At 46.6% G+C, this 27,762-nt stretch overlaps 7 protein-coding genes across 7 annotated transcripts; 3 read left to right on the top strand and 4 right to left on the bottom strand.

Moving 5' to 3' along the window:
- Positions 1 to 313: 313 nt before the first annotated feature.
- PG986_010096 (uncharacterized protein) lies at positions 314 to 1,424 on the top strand (the record flags this gene model as incomplete). Its single annotated transcript, XM_066846318.1, has 2 exons — positions 314 to 1,020; positions 1,115 to 1,424. The coding sequence occupies 2 exons, from the start codon at positions 314 to 316 to the stop codon at positions 1,422 to 1,424; spliced, it is 1,017 nt and encodes a 338-aa protein (XP_066698716.1).
- Positions 1,425 to 1,835: 411 nt separating this feature from the next.
- PG986_010095 (uncharacterized protein) lies at positions 1,836 to 3,618 on the bottom strand (the record flags this gene model as incomplete). Its single annotated transcript, XM_066846317.1, has 3 exons — positions 1,836 to 2,288; positions 2,690 to 2,697; positions 2,754 to 3,618. The coding sequence occupies 3 exons, from the start codon at positions 3,616 to 3,618 to the stop codon at positions 1,836 to 1,838; spliced, it is 1,326 nt and encodes a 441-aa protein (XP_066698715.1).
- A 733-nt stretch (positions 3,619 to 4,351) lies between these two features.
- PG986_010094 (uncharacterized protein) lies at positions 4,352 to 6,088 on the bottom strand (the record flags this gene model as incomplete). Its single annotated transcript, XM_066846316.1, has 1 exon — positions 4,352 to 6,088. One exon carries the CDS (start codon positions 6,086 to 6,088, stop codon positions 4,352 to 4,354), a length of 1,737 nt encoding a protein of 578 aa, XP_066698714.1.
- Positions 6,089 to 6,612: 524 nt separating this feature from the next.
- PG986_010093 (uncharacterized protein) lies at positions 6,613 to 6,825 on the bottom strand (the record flags this gene model as incomplete). The annotated part of the gene is made up of 1 exon (XM_066846315.1): positions 6,613 to 6,825. One exon carries the CDS (start codon positions 6,823 to 6,825, stop codon positions 6,613 to 6,615), a length of 213 nt encoding a protein of 70 aa, XP_066698713.1.
- A 502-nt stretch (positions 6,826 to 7,327) lies between these two features.
- PG986_010092 (uncharacterized protein) lies at positions 7,328 to 7,678 on the top strand (the record flags this gene model as incomplete). Its single annotated transcript, XM_066846314.1, has 2 exons — positions 7,328 to 7,412; positions 7,485 to 7,678. The coding sequence occupies 2 exons, from the start codon at positions 7,328 to 7,330 to the stop codon at positions 7,676 to 7,678; spliced, it is 279 nt and encodes a 92-aa protein (XP_066698712.1).
- A 417-nt stretch (positions 7,679 to 8,095) lies between these two features.
- Positions 8,096 to 8,986, bottom strand: PG986_010091 (uncharacterized protein; the record flags this gene model as incomplete). Its single annotated transcript, XM_066846313.1, has 1 exon — positions 8,096 to 8,986. The coding sequence occupies one exon, from the start codon at positions 8,984 to 8,986 to the stop codon at positions 8,096 to 8,098; it is 891 nt and encodes a 296-aa protein (XP_066698711.1).
- A 10,242-nt stretch (positions 8,987 to 19,228) lies between these two features.
- Positions 19,229 to 20,207, top strand: PG986_010090 (uncharacterized protein; the record flags this gene model as incomplete). The annotated part of the gene is made up of 2 exons (XM_066846312.1): positions 19,229 to 20,094; positions 20,177 to 20,207. 2 exons carry the CDS (start codon positions 19,229 to 19,231, stop codon positions 20,205 to 20,207), a joined length of 897 nt encoding a protein of 298 aa, XP_066698710.1.
- Positions 20,208 to 27,762: the final 7,555 nt, after the last annotated feature.

Below are 27,762 nucleotides of genomic sequence, written 5' to 3'. Positions count from 1 at the left end.
TCTTTGTCGCTCGTTTTTCTGACAACCTACAACTAGTAATCAGACTTGCCTATACCCCAGTGTCTATCTATTTCCCGACTAGGTAGCACTGCTAGTCTATCATTAGTTGCTGGTCTTTGTCCTGTCCCACACCCACACCTCGGTTCCTTCCGAAGTAGCATTTTAAGCTTAATCCGCCGATCCTGCGACTCTGACTCGGGGTTGGCATTTTGGATATAGAAGCACATCGGCCCAGGACTTTCAGAGTCTGCACGGGCTCTTTGGCCGATTGGTAACGCGATCTATCTGGGAAAGAGAAGAAACAGAGGCGGAGATGGAGCAAACCCACGCATCGTCGCCAGTCCAAGGACAGCAGCATCATGCAGCAGCAGCACCGACCCAGCCTGCGGCCGCCATGTCACCTCCTCGGCAACACCACGCGTCCTACCAGCCCCAACAGGCCCAGCCCTTCCAGCAGCCGGCCCCCTACTACGCCTACGGCGCCTCGCCGCGCGTGGTCCCCTTCGACAAGAACTGGTACTGGGCCAAGATCGCTCTGACCGTCGCGTCCATCGTCTTTGCCATCATCCTGCTCGGCGTGTCCCTGGGCCTGGCCCTCGGCCCCATGAGCACCATCTACAGCTACGGCTACGAGTTCGTCGTCATCCCCCTCGTCATCGTCTGCGTCGTCTGGGACCTGGCCGAGCTCCTCACCGTCTGCATCTGCCTCGCCCGCCGCCGCCGCAGCCCCCATTCGCAGCCGGAAGGACAGCAGCAGCAGCAGCAGCATCGCCAGGGCATTCACCCCGGCGCCCACGTCGGCGTGGACCTCGTGCTGTGGCTCGCCGGCATCGTCACGCTGCTCTTCTCCATCTCAGACTACCTCGAGTCGACGTACTACGACCCATACGACTGCAACACGTACTACTACCACTCTTCTTCTTTCTACGAAGAGTACTGCAACGACGATTACCTCAACAACCTCAAGAGCTTCTACATCCCCGCCAAGCGCGCGGTGCTGGCTTTCATCTGCCTCCTCACGTAGGTTTCATATCATCCCACAACCAACCCGATCTTCAGATCAGGCGCTTCTTCTTCTCTCTACCCGCCTTACTGACAAATCAAATCCCTTTAGTATCACGCACTTTGTCATCTTTGTCCGCGCCTGCGTCGAGACCAACCAGCGCAACCGGATGCGCGGACCCGTCATCATGGTCCCCACCCAGCACCTGTCCATGTACCTCGCGCCCCAGCAACCCGGCATGATGCCCATGATGCCGGCCCAGACCTACATGGCGCCCGGCCATCAGGGCGCTTCTGCCGTCAACGAGAAATCTGCTGCAGCGCATCCCCATGCCCATGTTACGCAGTCAAACGCTGCGCCCGCCGAGGGCTTCTATGCGCCCAGCCCTTCAACGGCAGGTCATGCGGGACAGGCTGTCTAGCGCGGCCACACATGGCGTTCGTCGGCAGAGGAACCAAGAGCGTTGTGACGGAGCTTGCGTACGGCCTAATGTAGCGGGTTGTACGAAGCGTAATTAATACCCTTATAAGTAATGAATAATAGACGCGAAGACGAACGATGCTAAAATACCATTTGCGCTCTTTGCTACTTGAACATTCGTCGTTGCTCAAGTTATACATCTCAATGAGTTGATATGCTGAGATTTTAAGAAATGTTCGATCGGACTGCACAAGCTGCCACCTTTTTTCCCGCGTTTCTTTCCCCCCCCACCCCTTTTTTTATTCGTCCTGGGCCGGCCAGCAGAAAAAGATTCACACAAAGCAAAACCACCAACAAGCTGAAACTAACTACAGCCAGGTACTACCGTTGGCAACCAAACGAACGCCGCCATCTACAATCCCTTGTGCAGGGTATACTTCATCCTCCTCGCAATCATACAGATGAACTCCTCCGTGTCCCGCGGAGCCACCGCCGGTCCCAGCACCGCCATCATATTCTCCGCGACCGCGTCCATCAGCCGCGCCGCCCAGGCCGCCAGCCCCCTAACCTCATCATCCCGACGCTCTTCGCCTTCGCTATCTCCGACGCCCCGGAACCCCTCCTTGCAAAGCCGCCACTCCGCCAACGACAGCCGCAGCGGCTTCGCGCCCATGGTCGGGAAGTCAGCCGGGTTCAGGACCTCCTGGAAGATGGCCTGGCCGTTGTACAGGATCCACTGCGCCGCGGCCGAGACGTGGGCGTCGCGCCAGATAGGGCCGCTTCGGTGTACATCGTTGTCGCCGGGCCCGAAGGCGAGGTCCAGGACGTCGTGGGGGTAGTCGGCGTGCTCGGGCCATCCGAGGGGCTAGGCATTAACATAGAAAGCGTTCTTGTTGATCCAGTGGCGGGCGCAGTCGAGACGGGCTGGTTCATCGAGGTTCTCGTCGCGGAGAGGAGCTGCAAGTTATCGTTCAGCGGATGCCGTGGAGCATGAAATACTTAGATTCCCTAATTTGCTGGACAAACGAGGAGAGAGCCGGGGGACGAGATAATCAAGAACTCACGATTATGTCGTCTGCATATGGCTTTATGAAGTGTGCTGAGGCCAAGTCTGCGTCGGGGCTAGATTTTCCTTTGTTGCCCGACCTCTCTATCCGTGGTACCAAGAGAGTTTCGCATGAACGTGGTCACCAATCAAGTAGATTATGGAATGAATTGGCTATATTTCAAACGGGTACAACGGGGCGTCTATTCTCTACCACTTACCGACTTACCTACAAAATGGTTTGACCAAGCAGAACTGCCATAATATCATCGTTAGCCGGCCTACAAGCATCGATCTCCATGGCCTCGTCCACATCCGTGAACCACGCCAAGATGGAGTCAAGGTTCTCCTTGAGCAGCGGCAACAGCTCCACGACCGTCATGGTGAGCGCCACGACGTCGGGCACGCCCACGAAAGGGGCCTGGTCGGCGCACGCGAAGCAGGTCTGGTAGATGCGGGCCTGCATGTTCGGCTCCGTCAGGATCGGGTTCGCCACCCACTCGTCGACGAAGCGCGCGCGGGGGCCGGCCCGCTGCGGGTCCCAAATGGTGCTGACGCTCGGGTACACCAGCGAGGCCACGAGCCGCAGCCGGTCGCGCATGAACTGCTCCGCGGCTTGCAGCCGCCGGGCGAGGTGCGCCTCCGGCGTCTCGTCCGGGATCCGGTTGGCGGGTAGCTGGCACAGGACGCACTCCTCTCGGCCGACGAAGGTGGTGTTGAGCAGGAGCACGGCTTGCCTCATGACGCAGGCGCGGCAGTAGACCCTCTTCGCCTGGCCCTGCGCGTCCAGCGCCGCCGTCAGGGGCGCGTCGCGGCCGATCCACGTCTGGTTCTGGCCCTGGCGTTGCACGCACGCCCCCACGAGGAGCCGGTTGCACTTGCCGCACGTGATGTCGGCCCGGCACATGGGACACTGGTCCCGGTTGAAGAGCTGCCGCCGCAGGCAGTCGCCACCGATCAGTTGGCCGCAGGGGAGGAGACCCGTGATCTCGAACGACGTCCCCTTGCCGTAGTGGGCCATGGCCATGTCCGCTACTGCCCCGAAACTCATACCAGGCGCGGTTTTGGTTATGTCGAGGCAGTTGACTTTACATATAGGACAATCAGACACCAGGCGTCGCTGGCTCTGCTGGTCCGGGCTGGGAACCATGAGGACTCCGTAGGGGGCGGGGCGTTGCCTTGACCGGAGCCGGAGAGGTTGGACGAAGACATGTCCGCGGGTGTTTGGGATGAAGAGTATTAGGACAGAAAGTAGGTGTGTGCGTTCGTGTAAGTGTACACTTACTCACTTGGCTGATGGGTGGAATGTGCCCCGAAGTCCGGGACTAAGCCGAGCTGATATTAGAGTGCTCAACTACCGAGACACCATCAGACTGATTTCTGTCCAACAGACACAAAGCAATTGTTCCAATAATGACAAGGTCGCCAGGGAGCAGCAGCCCTGCTCGTGATGATCTTCACATGGTGCACAAAGGATACATCGGTATCTCGGACTGCACATAGGAAACAAAGAACAAAGCGCATGGCGAAACAGATACTTCTATGTGGACAACAATGGTCTCACTGATGTCATGGCGTCAGGATGGACATGCTTGCTTATTTCCTATTGTGCAGGTCAGGAACTGTCCAGGAAGACGCTATCTCATGTTTGGCCCAAGGGCTCAGTATTGGGCGTGTTGATCAACCACCGCCTCGTCTAATCGGGCGTTGGTCTGGTGTTGAGTTACATGTTGTCGATATAGGGCGATTTCGACTCCATCTGCTGTCACATTTCTCCATTTTGGGTCATCCGTCCCCCCCTCCCTGACCTCCTTTTCTATCGGATTGTTGTAACATTGTATATATAAATGTTGTTTTTATTAACCTGCATACCTTCGATTATGTCACAGGCTAGCCGCACAGCCGGTGACCGCACCAGTGTCGTGGACGACGGCGCCGCCAACCACAGTCAGAACGGAGCTCAGCTTCCTGAGGTCCTCGTCCTGCACACCGAAATAGTCGTCGTCAAGCACGATGACGTCGCCCAGCCGGCCCACCTCCAGCGCGCCGAGGAGCGGCTCGTCCGGACCGCCGAGGAGCCACTGGTTGGCGCGCGTGTACATGTGCAGGAACTCGCGCCGGCTGATCTGCTGGCCCTCGTTGATCTGGTCGCCCAGCGCGTTCCGGCCGGTGACGGCGTAGTACGCCTGCACCCACGGGTTCATCGGCGCGATCTGCATGCCGTCGCCCCCGACGCCGGCCGGGATGCCGCTGTCGACGATGGTCCGGTAGGGCGGGCCCGCGCTCGGGCCGGTGCCCGCGAGGTACTGCCAGCTCGACAGGTTGACGCCGCCGCCGATCTTCTTGAGGCGGGCGAGGTACTCGGTCGTGATCTGGGGCACGTGAGCCACGACCCAGCGCAGGTCCCGGATGCCGATCTCGGCGTCGACCTTCTCGAAGGCCTCGATCTGCGTCCGGAAGTCGTCCGCAGTCAGCGAGTGAACCTCGACGCGCCACCCCGCCCGGGCCGCGGCCCGGGCCGCGGCCTCGAACACGGGCCCCCCACTGTACTCGTCGAGGTCCGCGATGAACTCGCCGACGCCGCCCGTGCGCACCATGTCGCCGCCGAAGAAGGGGAAGGCGTTGCGCAGCCGCTGCGTCAGAGCGGGCACCCCCGTCTCGTTGTCCTGGTGCAGGTAGTTGATGCGCAGGCGCACGGTGCCCTGCCGCGCCCCATACACGGCCAGCCACGGGTCGTGCATGGCGTAGTTGTCCTCGTGGCCCGCGCCGTCCGCGGGCGTGCCCGCGGCCTGGAACGCGCCCTGGTCCAGGTGCGTCGTGATGCCCATGCTCGCGGCGTAGGCCATGGCGTCCCGGACGCCGCGCGTGCGGTTGGCCATGGTGAGCTGCTGGCGCAGCGTGAGCAGGGCCTTGCCGGTCTCGACGCCCGCCGCGATGGACCCGTTGGCGCTGATGGCGACGGGTCCCGTTGCTAGGGTCGCGGACTCGAAGTAGGCCTTTCCTAGACTGTTGGTTACGCTCGGTCCGTTGAAACCGATAGAGACGAAGGCCGGGTGCTGCGGCAGCGCCGCGTCGAGCTCCTCGAGCGTCGGCAACCGGCGCTCACTGAACTGGTTCGAGTGGAAGCCGCCGATGGTGGTGACGAAGCCGCCCGGAGGCACGGCGTCGCGGCTCGCGCGCGCGGCCAAGGTCTGCTGCACGTCGGCGACCGAGTACGCATTCTCGAGCGGGGTGTGGTAGCCCGGCCGGTTGCCCATCAGGACGATGTGGTTGTGGCTCTCGACGAGGCCCGGGATGGCCATGCGCCCGCCCAGGTCGACTGTCGGCGGGCTGCCGAGGAAGCTCTGGCGCGCGTCGGCCGCGCTGTCGCCCACGTAGACGATGCTGCCGTCCTTGATACCGACGACCGTGGCTGTGGTCTCGGCCGCGTCCATGGTGTGGATCGTGCCGTTGACGAGCAGCAGATCAGCGCGGAGCGCGCCGCTCTTGTACGATCGGGCCACGTCCGCCAGCTTGCCACAGACGGCTGTATCATCGTTTGGGGTCGTGACGGCTGCCGCCTTGGCGACCCATGATTGGGCGACCAGCGATAGAAACACTGACACATTCTTGAATTGCATCTTGGCCTGGTGTTTCCTTAGCTAGTCAGAGACGAGAGTGAGGGAAACTGCCACAACAGCTTGCCACGGGCTCAGAATGCAATGAACGAGTTCAAATCTTCAGACATCGCAAACGCATGTACCCGCGACTCGCAGAACTCGCATGATATAAAATTCCCGCAGCGTCGTAGCGAAGACGGGGAGTGTTGGTAGATTTACGGCAACGGCGATTCTTTTGTCGGGGTAATGCCGCAATTCCCGGGCTAAGCCCCCTTTCCTGATTGGGCATCGCGCAGCCCCTGTAATGTACCCCTGTCACTTCACAATGGTCTAGGATGATACCCGGTAACCTTTTTTTGGGCAGTCTTCATGTAGTTCTGATAATACGTCATTTCTATCAACTTGCTTCTTAAATGTAGATTTATATGTGGTTTTACTTTCTACTAGCATAACAGTAATGCATGAGATTCCCAAAGCATGGCCCTGAGCAATCCAAAGACACCACAGGAGACAGACGACCTCCAACCGGCAGCGAGACGTATATGTTACTCGCTCGGCCAGACGATATGCATGCCCGGACCATGGGAGATCGTTTCGATGGCACCGTCCACCATGGGAAATGAAAGTCCTAAATAATACAGCAAGGTGAGGCCGTCCCAGTCGGCGCAGGTGTGGTCGACGCGGGAGTTGGGCCACGGGGTGCGCCACTCGGGCGACATCCAGTCGGTGGTGACAATGGACGTGTCGGGGTGGCACATCAGGGCTTGGCGGATGTCGTCGATGCAGTGGTCTTTTGTTTCAACCCCCCGGAGCGGAACGGGATGTTAGCTGTGTTTTGGGAGACTGGGAGCAAGGAAGTTCCCGTGAAAGAAATAGAAAATAAAAAAAAGTGAAAAGTAAAAAAGGCGCACGAAAGGGAGATGGAATGTCAGCCGTGTATCAGTACTGACCAATATGTTCATCCCTGTCAGTTGTATTCGTATCATAATAATCAGGATGAAGGACTTGACGGATATATTTCTGTTTTCATATTCTACTTAGCGTGCGGCTCATGCCATGAATATATTTCCTCCTGTGTCTTGTGCAAGAGAGGTAATATTCAAGGGACTGAAGCCGGAGATGTGCCAAGTTGGGCCAGACTCACGAAGTGGTGCAGATGATGAATTACATTCAGCTGTCCGTACTAGCCCGACCTGTCGTACAGCTCCAGGGCCGTCCTGTTCATCACTGAAGCTCCTCCTTGCTGAGCCGGATGTTCATATGCTCGGCCGCAACATTGTCGTACTCATATCCTTCCTGGTCAGCGCACTCGCGGTGCCGTTGACGGCAAAAGACGCCATCCATGGTGAGTTTGTTCTAGGGTTCCAGCCCTTGTCGTGATGCTTCGCCCAAATCACACAAATTGAGAACGAAACAGATACGCCTCTTGTTGTCCGCACCGGATTGCAGCAGGATGAAGACGCCGTCCAGAGCAATTACGACAAGCGCGCAGTTTCGGACCAGGACGAAGACGTTTCCTTCGGGAACTACGACAAGCGTTCGGTCTCGCACCAGGGTGAAGACGCCTTCTTTGGGAACTACGACAAGCGCGCGGTCTCGGGCCAGGACTAAGACGCTGCCCAGTGGAGATAAACCAAATGATGTCCAGTGCCTCTCTCTTCATACGGCTTGTGCACTATAGCAGGAACATCCATCAACCGCCTGGACCTAAAACTCTAGCAACTGTGGCAAGATTCGGGGTAGTATAGGGAAAGGTTTCAAGATTGGCAGCCAGGCATCACATTCGGACAGTTTGTTGTTGACTATGATGGTGCTTTCCCCCTTTTCCAGGGGCCGGAAAACAATACACTCGTTTCCCATGATAGCTCTCTTCGTATACTAAGAATAGATACACACTCCTTTAACTTCCTAGAAGATTTATAGTATGCAAGTGGTAGTTCATGCGCGCTTGAGTAATCGTATAAATTCGTATATTTTACTAGTTTTATCTGCTCCCGATGTCTCTACCCCTCTTATTTCTACTTCCGCTTAAGCCCCACCCTTCTCCTTCTCATAGTCCTCACAAGCCAGGCGTATCTGCGCAATAGCGTCACCTAGGGCATGCAGCACAATCTCCTCGTCGAGCGCCCCGACCGCAGCCTCGAACTCGTCCTCAGCCTCCTCCCACTTGCCCGTATCCCGCTGCTCGTCGCCGTTGTTTAAGAACCCGCGCGTCTCGAGCGCTTCGCGCACGACGTGCCGGAGCGTCGCCTTAACGCAGGGGACGAGCCCCACGAACTGGTTCGTCACGGGCAGGTTCTCGCCCCACTCCAGCACCTCGAGCGTACCGACGAGGTCGTCGGCCTCGCGACGCGCGGGCAGGCGGTTTGGTAGAGGCGCGCGGATGGACTCGGTGTGCGCGAGCTGGGCCCGGCTTCCGCAGTCGAAGAAAGGGGGTGATGCTATGGCGCAGGGGAGGTAGAAGCCGAGCCGGATACAGGCCACGACGGTCTCTTCGGTGTCTTTCTCACCCGGCTCAAGGCAACTGTGGTCGTGCTGCGGCGGGGGCGCGCCGTAGGTCGGGCTCCAGAGGCGGGTCTGGCAGACCATGGTCAGCGGGAAGCACGAGGCGGGGTTTGAGGATAGGAGCTTGGTGGCGATGGTCCGTCCGCCCTTCTCTTCGCTTACGTTTGCGTCGCCGCGGACGTAGGGCAGCATCCAGGAGGTAGATGACGAAGACGCTGCCGCTGACTCGAGGCTGGAAGTGCATTGGACATCCACACTGTAGCAGTAGCGGAACTTCGGTCCCTGGGGGCTTGGGTCCGCACTGGTCCGAGGCGCGAGGGCGGGAACCCGAACTCCGGCGTCCTTCTTGTCGGAAGATGCGGCAGCGCGTAGGGGGGCCTTCTGACCAGAGCTGTTTCTGTTGAATCCCGACATTATGGCGCGGGTATGTAAACTGGGTTGATGGATATAAGTGTGTAGGATGGTTGTTGCTTCGGAGTGCGATGCTGTGTATAATTGGTAATTTCACTGAAGGAGGCTGACTATTGCATAAATAGTTCCCCCTCTAGAGATAAACAGGGCACATGATGTGACTTGCACGAATCCAGTAGAGCGAAAACTGCAGAACAATAGCATTGACTTCCAAACCACGGGACATTGGAGCGGTTCTAACTAACATGGTGTAATAGTTTACGACCATGAACGAACTCCCTGTTAAGATGCAACCCCTACTGGCTGCCCCCCCCTTCACTGACCCCCCTAAAATAGATGTAAAAATCAACAACAACAGCAATAGATAGGTCAATTGAGCAACACATACTGCATTTTAAGGTCTATTTCGGCTCGTGCGCACTACAATAGAGTCACCCTCACTACCAGCTCGATTTGCATTAATTTCCACCACCTTACCGGCGCCCTTTTTCGGCCTTTTCCTTAGCCGACCTTCCCGAACATCCCTTTAAACCTTCCTGATGTTTAATATATAAATAAAGCCTTTATTAGGGTCCTCGTTAACCTTTCTCTTTTTTTAAACTCTTATTTTCTCTAAATCTACCTCTAGACCGGCTTTTTCCTGCTTTAACCGGCCGATCCGGGCCGTTAAATCATTAACACTCTTACCGAGCTTCGTTCACAGCTACCTCCTAGTAGCATTAAAATATGTCACCTCCTTACTAAACACCGCTATCGCTAAATTTTTAACCTACCGGCTAGTCTTAAATATTACTACTTACCTTAACCCCTTTTAAATAGGCCGGCGTATATTCTCGGCCTTATTAGCGTCGTTAATAGCTCGAAATATAGTAGCCCTTTTAAGCCTATTATTTATCGGTTTATTTATATTAATTAACTAAAGCCTTAATATTAACTAACTATTAATAATAGTGCTAAGGGTAAAAGTAACCTTTCGAGCTCTATTTTAAGCGCGAAAAAAGTTTCCTTTTTTAACGTAACTATTATTAATAATAGCGCACATTAAATCGAGCTTCTTTCGAAACCTCTTTTTTAACACCTTAAAATAACTAATATTTAAAGGCTAAAAAATATAGCTACTATATAATAATAAATAAAAAAGCTAAACCTTAGCCTTTAAGGCCGCTAATATAAAATCCTCGTTAATATAATTACCGTAGCCGTTTAAAATTAATAACCTCTATTACTCGAAGTTATTAGGCTAAGTAAAAGGATAAACATTTCTTTTAACCACTTTAAAGTAATAGGGTTAAAAGTTCACCCTTTAAGGGAAACCTTAAAGGCTTAGCCTTTATAGGGGTAATTAACCTTATTATTATCTTAAAGGAACTATTACTACTATACCGATTAGCCCTTAAAAATAACTAAAAAAGGTAGAAACTCTTCGAAAGCATTAATACACTTTAAAATAATTACCCACTCGCGGTTAACGGCGTTATTACGTATTAACGACTTATAAACGGTAAATTCGATTACTATAATACCCTCCTTTATGTTACGACCTGGCCCAACCATGCGGCCTAGGACTTACTTTACGGCACGGCCCTACGATACCCCGAACCTCTGCACAAGAAACCCAGCATAACTTTAAGCTATACCCGTTAGCGGAACTCTATTAGTTAGTAAAGCCTTACTAGTTATTATAACCCTATTAGTTAATAAAATTTACGACGACCAAGCTACGACGATAACCAGCACTACGACGATAGGCAACACCCGATGCAGCTACTCCAGGATAGGCAGGAATGGATAAGTAGGAATGGACAGACAGGAATAGACAGACAGGAATGGGCAGATAGGAATAGACAGATAAGAGGATTACGTAGTAGTGGCTTAGGAGGAATTACTAAGCAATATTAAGCATGATCAGTAGTGATTACTAAATAATATTAAGCGTGATTAGTAGTGATCGCTGACTAGGCGTAATTAGTAAAGGAGGGATTGGATATATAACGATAGACGTTCCTTATATATTTTATATAGATACTTTTTACTTTAGTAATTAATTTAAGCATTAATTTAACTCATTAATGAGGTAAATAGCTTTAACGACTCTATTATGAATACTTTTAAGTCTACGCACCTTAGTTATTTTTATTCCTACGGCTATTGCATACTATATCGATAAAAGTAAACTTTTATCGCACGTTTAGATACTTTCTCGTATTGCTAAGCATAAACCCCAAGTACGTTTTACTAGGTTTCCTTTAGAACCCAGATAGCGTTCGTTATATTTTAATTACTCTTATTCTTGCGAGTTACTACCTAGACCCTTGAACAATAGCATTTATAGGAACCATATTTACACCTGGACTAAGTAATACCCTTCGCTACGGGAAGGCCCCTACTACTACCGTAAGCACCTCTTATCGAGACCCCGCGATAGAGGTAAACAGCGACGACAGCGACGATGGCCCTACCCGATAAACGTTAGCTAAACGAATTAAGGAACTTGAGCAAGAGAGCGCCAACTATCAGCACTACTACGTTAAACTCGAAAAGGAACGCAACGAACTCTTAGCCAAAGACACCCTAGGACAGACACTAGATATCGACGAGCTACGAGAGAAAGTACGCCTCTTCCGTACCGCCGCCAACATTATCCAGACCCCTGTTGCTCCTAAGGGAGGTATGAAGATTAGCATTTTAGCAGCTTTCGACGGGATAAGTGGAAATCTCCGCGGATTCCTTGTTTAGGTTAAAGCCTATTAACGGTTTTATGAAAAAACGTTTTAGGACGCTACTTAGCGAATTATCTACGCCGCCTCGTTTTTTAAAGGTAAAATACTCGCTTAGTTTAAACCCTATCTGAACGAACTAGTAAAAAATGATTAGCAAATTAAACTATACCGCGTAGAGGCATAACGAATTTTCGAAAGCTACGATAGCTTCGAACAAGCTTTTAAGTTACTTTTTTAGGACCCCGACGAGAAGCGATAAGTAAAAAGAGAATTAGAAACTTTTAAGTAGAAGGGATTAGTCGCTTTTTACACCGCCGAGTTTCGACGTATTATAGTTCGACTAGACTATATCGAAACTACGAAAATTATAATATATTACCGGGGGTTAAAAGAAAATGTTAAAGACGAACTTAGCCGGCTTAATACCCCTAATAATTTCCTTTCGTATATAGAGCTTACTATTAAAATCGATACTCGTATATACGAACGACGCCGCGAAAAGCAGGGCGGATAATAACGGTGGACTAGTCGAGTTTAAGTTAATATAAAACGACCACGTTACTATAATAATATACTATTAAAAAAAGTACGGCGTATAGCTATTATAGTAAACTTATAGACCTCGACGCTACTAAACACGATAAGTATAATAGGAAGTAGGGCGTTACCTGCTATAACTGTTAAAAATAAGGACATTTCGCCCGAGACTGTCGATCCTTAAAGAAAGACTTCCGAAGAGTCCCGGATGGACGATAAGTTAATACTATTAGTAGTCGATTAACTTTTATAGTTATTAAAGGAAGCAGCGCTAATAGTACGATAAACGTGCTCCACGGCAGCCTATCCTGGATAGCCTATTACGACAATAGTTACCACGACCACTTAATAGATAAAGAAGGGACGGGATGGTTTCTTAAAGCCCTTAGACGGTAAGGTACTACACGCACCCTCGCGATAATATAACGATAAACCCTCCATAATAACGGAAGTAGCGAGGGCAGTAGCGAAAATAAAAACCCGAGGAATAACTTAGTCCGCGACGAGCGCCGACTAAAGGATCCTAAACGGCTTATTAGACTGCCTATACCCGAACTCACCGTAAAAGTAGCGAAACCCCGAGATTTAAATATCGACGGATAGCTAGCGATCCTAGGAGTTATACTTCCTGAATTACGAAAACTGCGGTAAGTACTTATTATGCACGGACTTAAATAAGGAGTGAAAAAAACTACGCTGTCGGCGACGATCTTAGAATCTCGCTAATATACAATAATTATTTTTTACTCGCTTAGATCGGCTGTATTTACGATAGTTGTACCGAGTACTTAATAAAGAAGCTCGAAGAGGGATAGTTTTCTCGAAGGATTAGCAAGCACTTAATTAGGTAACTATACCTCGACCACCTCATCGGGAAGGTTAAAACAATTATATTTAACCCTTAACGAGCTTACCTATTAGTCGAAAAAACTCTACAGTGGCCCCGAAAATACTATCTAGAGAGATAGGATTAAAGAGATTATATTAACGACGAGTGCCTACAGTACGTTTAAAAGAAGTTACGAGTTTACCGAACATTCAAAGAAAGCGCACGATGCTTCCAGGATACTTAAAACTTTTAGGTTAAGGGACCTGCTATAATAATAAGATTTTAAATACTGCTACCACCGTACGATTACGAAACGCTATACGTATAGATCCGTCGCTATTAACGAATAGCCGACGAACGAAACTTACTATAACGGTCGGGAAACGACTTTCGCCGGTTATAAAGGGACGATACTCGACGGGATACGATAAATCCCTGTGCTTAATAACGGATAATTAAAATATTCACGATTATATTATACTAATAGTCGAAATTAAAGGAATTACCATCCGAGCGTTACTAAATAGCGGAGCGCAAAATAATTATATTTCACTACGAATCGTTAATAGCCTAGCTTTAAAATAGCAGGAAAAGAACGCCCTATACCAACTTAGGACCGTCGATAGAAAACTTATAACGTATAACGGTAAAAACGTACGAAAGGAAGTCGCGAACCTTTTAATTAATATCGGAGAACGTTATAAACGAATTACGTGTGATATCACGGACGTCGCAGGATACGATATAATTTTGGGGATACCCTGGTTGCGGGTAAGTAATCCTAGAGTTAATTAAAGAACAGGCTAACTTTAGTGGGATATACTAGGAAGAGGTTTAGTCGATGGGCAACGGTCTAAAAAGCGACCCCCTAGTAAACTTAAAGTCTTTAGGGCATATGTTATTGTTAAAGAGCTTAAGCCGAACGTTACGACGACTGTATCAAAAGAGTACCGGTAATTCGAAGCTTTTTTTAGTGGGAAACTAAAAAATAGGCTTACCGCTTTACACACGGTGGGATTATAAGATACCCTTTAAGAATAGGAAGGAACCCCTATTTATACTTATATATAAACTTAATTAAGAGTACGAATAAACCCTAAAAGAGTACATTACGGAAAATTTCGAGAAAAGAGTTATACAATTATTTACGTCGCCAGTAGGCTTCCCTATACTTTTCGTTCCGAAGAAAAGTAAGGACGGGAAACCTAAGTAGCGTATGTGTATCGATTACCGAAAGCTTAACGAAATTACTATTAAGAACCGATACCCTTTACCCTTAATTAACGATTTGCGAAACAAGCTGTTATACGCCAAAATTTTCACAGTATTTAATCTCCCTAACGCATATAACCTAATCCGTATCAAGGAAGGAGAGGAATAAAAAACCGCGTTTCGAACTAAGTACGGACATTTCGAGTATTAAGTTATGCCGTTTAGCTTAATTAATACACTAGCCAGCTTTTAAACAATGATTAACTACGTTTTACGAGAATACCTCGATAAGTTTATCGTAGTATACTTCGATAATATCTTAATTTACTCTAAAGATAATAAGCAGCACCGAGAATACGTAAAGTTAGTACTTCGGAAACTGTAAGACGTTAACTTACTAGTTAACCTAAAGAAGAGCGAGTTTTATTAACGATCTATTATATTTATAGGATATATAATATTCCCTGGAGAAATTCGGATAGAACCTTTTAAAATTTTAGCAGTTAGAGAGTGGCCCACGCCTATAAGCGCTATAAAGGTTAAATTTTTCTTAGGACTAGTTAATTATTACCGGATATTTGTCCCTAGATTTAGTAGGTTAGCGACACCTTTAACGAACTTAACGAAGAAGGACGAACTATTTCGATGGATAGAGAAGAAAGACTAAGCCTTTTACGATATTAAAGAGCGAATCCTTAGCGAACTAGTGTTTCGCGTAACAAATCCTGCTAAATTTTTTAAAGTCGAGACCGACGTATTAGATTATGCGATCGGAGGGCAACTTAGTTAACGGGACGACAACGGAAAGTCGCACCCTATCGCATTCTTTTCGAAGAAGCTTAATAGGCTAGAACTTAACTACTAGATCCACGATAAGGAACTAATAGCTATTATTAAGGCTTACGAAGAATGGCGATATTACCTTAGCGGAACGATAAAACTAATTAAGGTTTACACCGACCATAAAAACCTTACAACGTTTACTACGACAAAGGAGCTAAACAAACGACAAGTACGATGGTCTAAATTCCTCTTAGAATTTAACCTTACCATTATCTACCGTAAGGGTAGCGAGAACGGTCGCGTCGACGCACTAAGCCGACGATTAGACTACTAGGAGGAGGTCCTACCTGAAACACGGACTATTTTGACCTATAACTAAGACGGTAACCTTACGCCGTTACGATAACTAAGTGCCATAAATTCCGTATAGTACAACGACGATTAAATTTCTAAGTTTCGATAATTAAATTAAACCCCGGATTTTATTAACTACACTAGGGATCGCCTCGAAAAACGAGATAACCTCGTCTTTTATCGAAACAAAATCTATATCCTTAAGCAGTACCGTGAAAGCTTTATTAAGGAATTTTACGAGCACCCCGCGCATGGACACCAAGGAGTATTTAAAACCTGGAAACGGATTACTAGGCAATTCGACTACGAAAACCTTAAACCAACTATAGTTAAGGTAATCAACGAGTGCGACTTCTGTAATAAGGCTAAGGCCGCCCGATATCGACTATACGAAGAAATATAGCCAATTCTACCGCCAAATAGGGCGTGGAAAATAATCGCACTTAACTTTATAGTTAAGCTGCCTTTATTAGAGGAACCCTTGATTAAGGTTAGTTATAACAGTATTTTGGTAATTACGGATAAATTTACGAAGTATACCTATTTCTTATTGTACAAAGAATTTAGTAATACTAGCGACTTAGCTTACACGTTTCTACGAATAATCGTTAGCCAGTATAGGCTGTTTAAAACGATTATTTCTAACCGAGATAAGCTGTTCACTGCTAAGTTTTGGAAATCGCTTATAGCGTAACTCGGCGTAAAGCATAAGTTATCCACGGCTTACTACTCCTAAACGGACGGGTAGACCGAACGGATAAACCAGACCCTAGAGTAATACTTGCGCTGCTACGTTAATTATGAATAGGATAACTGGGTACAGTTATTACTTATAGTATAATTCGCCTATAATAGCGTAGACAACGAAGCTACCCGTATATTACTATTTCGGGTAAACTACGGGTACGACCTAAAAATTATAAGAATACCCTTAAAAAGAGAGCTAGCACTTATCGCGACTATATAAGTCAAAAAACTAAAAGAACTATAAACAGTACTATAATAAAACCTTACCTTTCTCCAATAACGAATAAAGCAGTACGCCGACCAAACCAGGTTGAAGGGACTAACCTTAGAAGAGGGAAGAAAAGTTTACCTCCTGCGACGAAACATTAAAACTAAGCGACTAAGCGAAAAACTAGACTTTAAAAAGATCGGACTATTCAAAATTATAGAAGTTATTTTAGAAATTAACTATCGATTATCGTTACCCAAAACAATACGGATACACCCCATATTTTATATCTTATTACTCGAACCAACCCCCAAAAATACGAAAATCGATATACAGCTAGAAACCGAAATAGATTAGTACAAGTACGAAATCGAAAAGATTCTCGGTAAAAGAAGGATCGGACGAGGATTCCAATACCTCGTCTAATAGAAGGGTTACCTACCCAAAAATAATACCTAGGAACCTAAGAAACACTTAACGAATACCGCTAGGGAACTGCGGACGTTTAAGCAGTAACCTCCGGCATCGGCTCGAAGGAAAAATCGGTCGCGGTCCAGTCGATAACGCCGAAATTACCCTAACCTTAAACGAACAGAGCAGCCTCAGACTCCTAACGCTCCTACTCCTCCAGTTTGTCTAGAGAACGAAGGCCGCGTTGTACCAGCTTTACACTTTAGGTGCGAGCCATTTCCTTCTATTTCCGAAGACGAATTAAACGGGCCACGGCCTCGTTAGTCTGCCGTTGTAGCTCGAGGAAGTGCGCCTCTACCGCCGATTCCTCGCGGGAAAGACGCTTATGCTCCTTTTATACCCGACGAAGGGAAGATAACGGAACCCTAATACCATTACACGCGTAATTAGTCCGAGTGCATTTTTTGCACTTATTAACACCTTTTATTATAATATAAAACCACCCCTTCGAGAAACAACGGCTACAAGGCATAACGTCAAAACCAAATTTATCGAAAGCCTCGACAAGATCTACGCGACGAACGGTAAAAAAACGAACAAACTTAGATCGCGATTTCTTAATACGACTTAATATAATAAGTATACATTATAATAAAAACAAAAAAGAAGAACTTACGAAAAATACTAATATAAACGGCAAACCCGTAGATACTTATAGCGACTAAACTGCTTTGGGGATAAAGCAAAATAAAAGGGAGGAAATAGTATTACGACCTAGCTTAACTATGCGGCCCAGGACCTATTTTACGGCACGGCTTTACGATACCCCGAACCTTTATATAAAAAACCTAGCATAACTCTAAGCTACACCCGTCAGCGGAACTCTACTAATTAATAAAGCCCCATTAATTATTACAACCCCACTAGTCAGCAAAACCTACAACGACTAAGCTACGACGATAACTAGCACTACGACGACAGGCAGCACCCGATATAACTACTCTAAGATAGGCAGGAATAGATAAGCAGGAATAGATAGATAGGAATGGATAAACAGGAATGGGCAGACAGGAATAAATAAACAAGAGGATTACGTGGTAGTAGCTTAAGAGGAATTATTAAGTAACACTAAACATAATTAGCAGTAATTACTGAGCAACACTAAGCGTAATTAGTAGTAATCGCTAACTAGGCGCGATTAATAAAGGAAGGATTAGATATATAACGATAGACGTTCCCTATATATTTTATATAAACACTTTTTACTTTAATGATTAATCTAAGCATCAATTTAATTTATTAGTAAGGCAAACAGCCTTAACGACTCTATTGTAAATACTCTCAAATCTACGCACCTTAGTTATCTTTATTCCTACGGCTATTGCACATTATATCGATAGAAGTGGACTTCTATCGCACGTTTAGATACTCTCTCGTATTACTAAGCATAAACCCCAAGTACGTCTTACTAGGTTTCCTTTAAAACCCAGATAGCGTTCGTTACACTTTATTATTATTACAGTTTTTACTTTATCGGCGTTAAATTTAAATCGAAAGGGTATATTATTAATAATAATAATATTAAACCGATTAAAAAACCCTCGTATAGCCCCGTTTAATATATATACGAGACGCCGGAAATCTATCGCTTTAACACGTATAGTCTTAAAGGCTGAATAACGTCTTAAAAAACGGTGCACTTATCATTTACCGATAAAGTGATTAACCCTTTTTATAAGAAAAATACGCTAAGTGTATATATAAAATAGCCGATACGTTAATACGTAACTTAAACTAGCTTAAAAAAAGGCTTATTTAATTAAAAAGGGTTTTTTAATAAAAATAAATAACTATAAAGCCTTATACTTCTCTTTTTTACTAAAGTTTTCCTTAATTTAATTACGAAAGGTGCCCCTATTAACATTATAGTTTTTAGCCGCACGGTTAATACTTCCGCCGGCTAGCACGGCTTAAACCGCCTACGTAATACGAGCTTCTTTAATTATATTAATGGTGGTAAAAAAAAAAAAAGAGGAAAAGATTAATCTACTTTAATTAAGAGACGAGTAAGATTTAACCCCTTTATATACTATTGTTATTGCTCAGGGGCTCTAGAATCATTTGAAATCAGGAGGGGTCAATTAAAGGGGGGGCAGCCAGTAGGGGTTGCATCTTAGCTCAAGCAGAAACGCCCACAATGGTCTGTCAAACCGTGGCTTGGCTTGGACTACAAACCCCTTGTTTCGAACAATGCAGTATTGTCTATATCGTGTCTATCCAAGCCACATCATGACCTCTTTGTTATTGAAACTGCACGAAGGCCAGTTACATATATCGCCTGGATTAACCCACATAGTAGAACATTCCTAAGGATCAGGAACGTTTCCTACCCTTGGAATTCATCAACAATTATCACTGGTTTACTCATCACAATCATCGCCATCATGTCTGAATGGCAATTCCTCTTCCGTCAGCCGGAGCAGTCCAACGGCTCCAAGCGCGACGCCTACGAGAGCGAGCCAGTCCCCAGCAGCGTCACCCCTACTACCGAGCCCAGCCCGGACGCACAACAAGCCCAACAGCCCGTCCAGACGATACCGTGGCGCGACCTCCTCGCCGAGGCAGCGGAAAGAGAGCGGTTGGGGCTGGGCCTCACGAAAGCCGCCCTGAAGGAGGAGCTCGAGCGGCCGGAGGGCCCCAAGTTCCGCTGGTGCGTCACCGTGGACATGCAGCAGACGGGCACGTACACGTCCATGTACGTGTTCAAGAACCGGCCACTCACCTGGATGGTCCGCCACTTCGGCGAGGGGGACCTGACCACCGCGGCCAAGACGACGACGTACAAGGTGACCCAGGATCCCGAATCGCGCTTCCCGCTCACCATGCTGACGCAGACGCGGCTCTCGAGCCCAAGCTACGGCGAGCAGCCGCTCTACCACAACCACAGCTGCGTCGACCCCGAGGACGAAGCCGCGGGCCGCGAGGTCGTCGTCGCGCACATCCAGCTCGGCTTCTACATGCCGATGGACATCTCGTTCTACTGGTCGGGCTCGATCCGGCCCCTGACGCTGCACGCCGACGAGGCGCCGGCGCAGCGGGCGAATCGGCTGCCGATCCATAGCGCGGACGACGACGTGCCCGACGCGCGGGAGATCCTCGGCTGGGGCCGGACGCGGTGCGAGACCACGGCCGCGTTCGGCGGCATCGTGCCCATGGTCAAGGCCGGCATGTGCGACATGGCGCGCCAGGCCATCGTGAAGTACGGCGGGATGAAGCACCTGGGCATCCAGGAGTCGAACCGGTGGGGCGAGTACGAGCGCGAGGTCGAGGAGGCCGTCCGGCCGCTGGACGACGAGATGGTGGTTCGGGCCCTCGCTAACGCCATGGCCGAGGTCCGCGAGGCTTGCCGGGAGTACGAGTTGACCAAGGCCGGTGGCGCTTTAGCCTAAAGAGCCGGCCAAAAGGGGTCTGAGGTAAGTTGGAGGAAGGGTTTGATGTAAGATGCAACCCCCTCTGGCTGACCCCCCCCTCACTGACCCCTCCTGATTTCAAATGATTCTAGAGCCCCTAAGCAACAATAACAGTATATAAAGGGGTTAAATCTTACTCGTTTCTTAATTGAAGTAGATTAATTTCTTTCTTTTTTTTCCTCTTTTTATCACTATTAATATAATTAAAAAAGCTCGTATTACGTAAGCGGTCTAAGCCGTGCTAGCCGGCGAAAGTATTAACCGTGCGGCTAAAGATTATAACGTTAATAAGGGCACTTTTCGTAATTAAATTAAAGAGAACCCTAGTAAAAAAAAAAAATATAAGGTTCTATAATTATTCACCCCTGCCGAAAAAACCTTTTTAATTAAATAAGCCTTTTTTTAAACTAGCTTAAGTTACGCATTAACGTACCGGCTATTTCGTATATATATTTAACGTATTCTCTTTATAAAAGGGGTTAATCACTTTATCGGTAAACGATAAGTGCACCGTTTTTTAAAACGTTATCCGGCCTTTAAGACCGTACGTGCTAAAGCGATAAATTTCCGGCGTTTCGTATATATATTAAACGGGGCTATGCGAGGGTTTTTTAATTAATTTAACACTATTATTATTAATAAGATTAAGAAAAGAAGGGAAAAGATCGATAACTCGGTCGAACCATCGAATAATCGAAAACAAACTTTATTATTTAAATCTACGAGGTCGAATTGACCTAGCCGAACCTTTATCGAGGGGACGCAGCCAAGGCGCTACGGTATGGATGATCCGATGGATGATCCGATGGTTATTGATACCGGTCGCGCCGGACTCGCGCAGAGCCAGCACTACCCGCGAAACAACGTCGCGACGTATAACTAAGGACTTTAAACGCTTTAAACGCGTCCCAGCAGCGAAAATAGCTCGAGAAGAGGTATCGAAGAAGGATTAAAGTATTTAGAGAAACTGATCGCTAATTTAGTAGCCCTTAGTAGTAGGCGTAAAGAGATTTTTTAAGTAATTAGGGAACTTCGCACCGAAGCGACCGAATTACGACCGCACCTCGACGACGACGATAACGCGCCAGTAACCTGCGGGGAATTGCGAAAAATAATCGGAAAAGCTATCGCCTAAACTACGCAGGATCCTAAAGCTATATAAACTAAGTCTTGGGTTTAAGTTATATCTACGCCGTGTAGCAGCGATTCCACTGCTTAGTAACCGAAAATTATTATCCCAGCCCGCCGAAACCGTAAAGTAGTAATTAAAAGCGTAAATTAATTTAACGATATTTAAAAAAGGAGGCTAGTAAATATCGTGTAGAGCGTTAATACAGTAATCGGGCATAGCGAAGTTATCGTAACAAGGAAACTACTTAACGGCGATATTATCCTTACTTTTAAAAACGAGGCGAAAAAATATACAGAGAATAATAAATAGGTTTTAAACGCCTTCGGAACTAACGCGCAGTTTGTTTATAGAGAACTCGTAATTATTACGAAAAGGGTCCTAGCAAAAAAGCTACGGGATACCCACGACGAAGCCGCGTTATTACGTAGCTTACTCGCAAATAAATATAACCCGAGAAAGATTTCGAAATGTAAACGTAGCCTACCGAAGAATCCCGAAGTACGCTACGCCTCCCTTATTCTGTATGCGAGCTCCGTCTAAGTTGCGAAAGACTTGTACAACAACGGCTTAATATAGGATTCCGAGATTTTCGATTGCGAACCGTATAACGCTAGCCTCCGTATTTAATAGTACTACCGCTGTTACGGTTACGGCTACGTAGTTAAGTATTATCGGAAGCAGTAGCGATATGGCTACTATTTTATAACAGTACACTTTAAGGGAGACTAAAAGTGCCCTTAGAGAGGACTATAAGGTAAGAAACGTTGTGTTAATTACGGTAGGGAACACACGGCGTGGGATCGCGGTTACCCCGTAGCGATTTAGTAGAGAAAACGCGTAAGAGAAGCTTATGCTTACCGGCCTCGCCAGTTCGAAGTCCGTAGTATCGGCGATAGTTCGGCAGGAATAAGGCGTTTATTACTATCGATAACGTTCCCTATTAGCGATAAAGAAAGGTATATAATAGTTTCGCGGAAAAGAGGCCGCCTGCGATTCGATTCGATAGCGAGCAGCTAAAACAGAGAAACACGCTCGCAAAGCCGGCGCGGTATCGTTATTCCCCTATTAGCGTAGAATACTATTATAGTTTTATAATTATAAGTTTACGAATAGTATATTAGAACGTCGCAGTATTAAAAGTAATAACGGTACTTACCTTAACTAATTAAGAAGAGTACGATATATTAGTACTATAAGAAATATAAACGAACCCTCGCACGTAGACCGCGTACTATTTAAAAATAGTTAGGTATCGAGTAATTTACGGCGAGGGCCGAGCGGCTATTTATATATATAAACGCTTCGATATCGCTAAGCTAAAAATTAAGGTAAGCCCCGATTAGGCTGCCGTTACAATACCGAGGGGAAAAAGTAGCCGCTTTACTATATAATCTATATATTCGCTAATCCAAGAAACTTTTCGATAGCGGAGCCTTTTAAGCGACTTCGATACGACCTCGTACCCCGGGCGACACTTACTCGTCGGAGATTTTAATACATACTATCCGCTCTAGAACGTGCATAGTAGGAAATCGTACGGAGCAGACAACTTTTTTGCCTTTACGGACCAATAAAACTTAGAACTAGCTACGCTATATAAAAAAATTACGAGACAACGCCACGGATAAAGAGATTTTACGCTAAACCTGGCCTGGGTAACACGAAGAACGATAATTTTATATAAAAGAGACCCTGGCTTAAAAGGTTCTAACCATAAGGTATAAGTCGTCCGCGTTAAACTAAAAGTTAACTCGCTATAAAGTAGTAAAACGAAAACAGAAAGATAAAACTAAACGATATTAAATAAGGGGCTAGCACGGGCGGAAGCCGGAGCACGTTTAACCGATATCGCCGAACTAATAAGCCCGAAAGAACTGGATTAAACTATCGATAACTTTATAAGCGACCTACGAAAAATTGCCGATATAATAGCCCCAAAAAAAACCCCTTATACTAGTAAAGGTACGCTCTAATAGTTACCGGAGGTTTAAAAAGCGTAAACTATAACGAAACAACGATACCGAGCCTATTTCGCGGTACCCTCGCAATATACTTAAAACTAATATACCGAGTCGAAAACGGACTTAGAGAGAATCGTTTAAATAGCGAAAACGAAAAACTAGCGCTACGCAGTCGCCGCTGCCTCCCACGATTCTAAAACACTTTAATCGCTCGAACGATGGGCCCGACTACGGAGCTAGACGTCACTATAAACAGCGGGAATCTTAGAATTACGACGTAGCGAAAGAGCTATTAACGAAGCGCGAAGCTACGACGAGAAAGCTACGCTTTTTTCGGAGAGGTTTTTTTTAACCTAGAAATCGACCTTACGGATTTAAATACCGTACCGAACTACGCTCTTAGCTTTACCCCTATCGAGGTAGAGGTAACGGTTGAAGAGATAAGAGATATTATTAAGTAGACGGGACCCTGGAAGGCTTTAGGGGAAGACTTTTTACCTCCTAGTTTCCTTAAAGCGTATAGGGAACCCCTTTTCCGGACGTTAGCCGGCTTAGCGACAGCGAGCTTCCGGTTTGCCTATTTCTCTAAACGTTTCCGTACGGTAAAAGTTATCGTAATCTTAAAGCTAAATAAAACAGTAACCGAAAAGTAGACACCTAGTGAATAGAGACCTATTTTATTACTTAGTACGGTCGGAAAGGTAATAAAAATAGCTATAAATCGGCGAATTACCGGAATAGCCGAGGAGTACTCGCTTTTACTTAAAGGCTAAATGGGGAACCGGATATAACGGTTTATCGAGCTAGCTATTTGACTAGTTATCGACGTCGTCCGTATAACGTGGTAATAAAAGGGCGTCGTTTTCCTCTTTTAGCTCGATATTAAAGGCGTTTTCGATACAGTTAACTATAAAAAATTAATTGCTATACTTCGCGAGAAAAGACTGCCGGATTGGGTTTGTCGATAGGTCGAGAGCTTTATTACGGACAGATCGGTCTACCTTTATTTCGACGGTAAATCGTTAAGGAGGATCCAGCTTCGCGCTAGTGTTCCGTAAAACTCCCCGCTATTACCGATCCTCTTTATTTTCTATATCGTTACACTATACGAGGAGTTAAAAGCGTACGAGCAGCTTATTATCGTCGGATTCGCGGATAATACGAATCTTATTGCCGTAAAGCTAGACCACGTTACGAATTGCCGAAACCTAAAAAGAGCCTAGGAAATTTGTAGCCGCTGGGCACGTACGAAAGGGATAAAGTTCGAACTTAAAAAGAGCGAGTTTATCTATTTTACTAGAACGCGAAAAGCTTATACGCTATAGGTACGCCTCGGAAACGCTGCTATAACGCCGGTAACTTTTGCGAGATTCCTCGGCGTTTAGCTTTATCGGAAGCTATAATGAAAGGACTATATCTTAAAAATTAAAGCGAAAATGGCAATTTAAATATTAACTCTTATTAAGCTCGCAGCGTTAACTTAGGGATGTTCGGTACGAAGGGTAAAAGAGTTTTATACGAAAGTAATACGTAGCGTACTCGCGTACGGAGCGTCGGCTTAGTATAGAGTAAGCGATATCGAAAAAAGGCCAGCTTTTAACCTTATAATAATCTAAAACTCCTGTTTCCGGACCGTAACAAGGGTATATAAGGCGACCCCTCAATATTATTTAGAGATTAAAGCGGCAGTTCCCCCCCTCGATTTCTATTTAAATGCGAGGGCAGCTAACTTCGAGATACGCACGGAAACTACCGGGAAGCTATAATTTTTACGCGGCGCCTATATAAAAGCGGCAGAGATTATTAATAAAGAACGTAGCGTAAGAAGAAGGAGATAAAGGAGACCCTAAAAGGCTACTAGCGAAGCCCCCACGACTTTATAGTTAAACAACGCTTAACTAACGTTAGCTAAACAATAGCTAAATGGTTAAACGGTCGAACAAGCGCTTAAAAAGAAATAGGAATAAAGATAGTTCTATACCGTTACTCCGATGCGAGGCCGCCGCGAACTAACTGCAGAGTCGCCGCCAGACTGGGGAGCGTACCGTCGTTACGACGATATGCTCAAGCACGAAGCATCGGTCCTAATACAAGCACGCACTAGAAGAATAGGGCTCAAGTCGTTCCTGTTCACCTGTCGGGTTCCAGACGTCCCGACGCCGCTATACAATTACGGTAAAGGACGGGAGACAGCCGAATACCTAATCCTATACTGTAAAGACTTCGAGGGAAAATAAGAGCAGCTAGCAAAACAGCTAACACTTAGTCCGTTACGAATTCGTCGCGATTTAGCGGCGCTTACTATAAAAAAGATACGGCGAAAGTTATCGCAAAGTAGCTTTTACGGACCGGTCGACTACCGCTGTATAAGTTGGCAATAGAGATTGGGGGACCACCCGAACCTAGATAATCTCTCTTCAGGCCCTAAAGTAAGGGTCACTAGGCTGGTGGGTAAGAACTAGCATGGTAACGTCGAGCACGTGAAGTAGATTTTACGATATTGGCAGCGTATATTTTTAGTCCAGCTTCGGCACGGTTTATTACACGAGGAACTAGGTAAATGTACCGAAGGCCTTCGGCATACGGCGTACTATTAATAATAATAATAATTAATAATATACCCCCTCGATCTAGTAATAATAGTTCCCTTAAAAAAAGGACGAGGTTAACTGCGAGTATAAAGACTAAGCCTTTAAAGCGTCATTAAAAGAATAAACTTTTAATCTTATAACTTTAAAGTAACTAAAAAAAATCTTTATCCCCTTAACGAAGCTTAATAACCTTAATTAATAGAAGCTTTTAATTTTTAATAAATATAAAAGTTATATCGATAATAACTTTATATTAACGGCGTTAAAAACTAAGGTATAACTCCTTTACTTACTATTACACAGTTTTTATATACTTTAGCCCTTAAATATTAACTGTTTTAAAGTCTTAAAAAAAGGTTTTAAAAGGAGCTTAACTTAATATACGTTATTACTAATAATAACTACGTTAAGAAGGGGAACTTTTTTCGAGCTTAGGTTAAAGCACGTAAAATAACTTTTACCCTTAAAATTATCGCTAGTAAATAGGTAATAATTAGTATTTACCCTTTTAATATCGAAAAGCCGATAAATAATAAGCTCCGGCGCTTTAATATAGTATAAGCTATTAACGAGGTTATTACCGCCGAGGATACGCGCCAGCCGGCCGAACCGAAGGCTAAAAGGATCGAGACGCCGAAAAACAGCCGGCAGGTTAAAAATTTAAGGGCTGCGATATTTAGTGTAGAGATTATTACCGGTGATTTAATTAAAAGGTTACTGTGAAAGAAGCTCGGTAAGAGTATTAATAATTTAACGGCCCGGATCGGCCGGTTAGAGTAGGAAAAGGCCGGTTTAGAGGTAGATCTATAGAAAACAAGGGCTTAGAAAAGGAGGAAGGTCGATAAGGACCTTATTAAGGGCTTTGTTTATATAGTAAACATTAGGGAGGTTCCAGAGGACGTTAAAAAAGAAAGGCTAAGGAAAAGGCCGAAAAGGGGCGCCGGTAAAGTGGTGAAAATTAATGTAAATCGAGCTAGTAGTAAAGGTAACTCTATTATAATACGCACGAGCCGAAATAAACCTTAAAATACAGTGTGTATTACTTAATTAACCTATTTATTACTATTATTATTAATTTTTACATCTATTTTAAGGGGGTCAGTGAGGGGGGGTCAGCCAGAGGGGGTTGCATCTTAACCATTCGGATAGATAAAAGTATAGGCTAATTGCATCTTTCGAAATTCCCAGATAAAGTACACACTTACAATTTTTGTCTTCGACGTGTCCGGTAGTTTAGACTCAACATGAGTGACACGGTCGTCGGCGGCGGTTAGGTCAGGGATGATAGAGTTTTGTTTTCATATGGGAGTGGATACACACAATGATACGCTATCGACTCGCAACTTTGGTCTGATTGGTCGGGTTCTGTCTTTATCCAATGGCACGTTGCCGTCCTTGGTATCCGGTATGTTACATGAATCCACGCAACCAATCAGGGTGTATGCCGGTATAGGCTCGCTACCATCCAGTCAGATCGGCCACGCCATCACTAGGTGTCGCGCACCTTGGTACCGATACGCGACCGGCCGCCAACAGTTGAGCCCGTCCAGGAGATTACCTGGCTTGGCGTGCATACATGGGGCACAGTTCTTTTGCAACAGGGGTGACAGGTATCCCAACCGGGTTCTCTCTCCCCAAGGCTGGTTTTCTTTATCGGCGGGCCTCGCGGTAGAATGGCGGGGCGTTCCTTGCAGAAAACGACCTGTCGTTCTTGGCGCTCCGGGGTCCGAAAGTTGGTAAGCCGGAGAATCCCGTCTACGCCGAATACGGACAGAATCAATATGAAGATGGACAGACTCCAAGACTGGAGAACTCGGGGTGGCT

The sequence above is a fragment of the Apiospora aurea genome (assembly GCF_038362705.1).
Source record: "Apiospora aurea strain CBS 24483 chromosome Unknown utg000006l_segment0_segment0, whole genome shotgun sequence".
In the NCBI taxonomy this organism is placed as follows: domain Eukaryota; kingdom Fungi; phylum Ascomycota; class Sordariomycetes; order Amphisphaeriales; family Apiosporaceae; genus Apiospora; species Apiospora aurea.
Note: the sequence above shows the minus strand (reverse complement) of the source record. Positions and strands in the feature narration are given on the sequence as shown.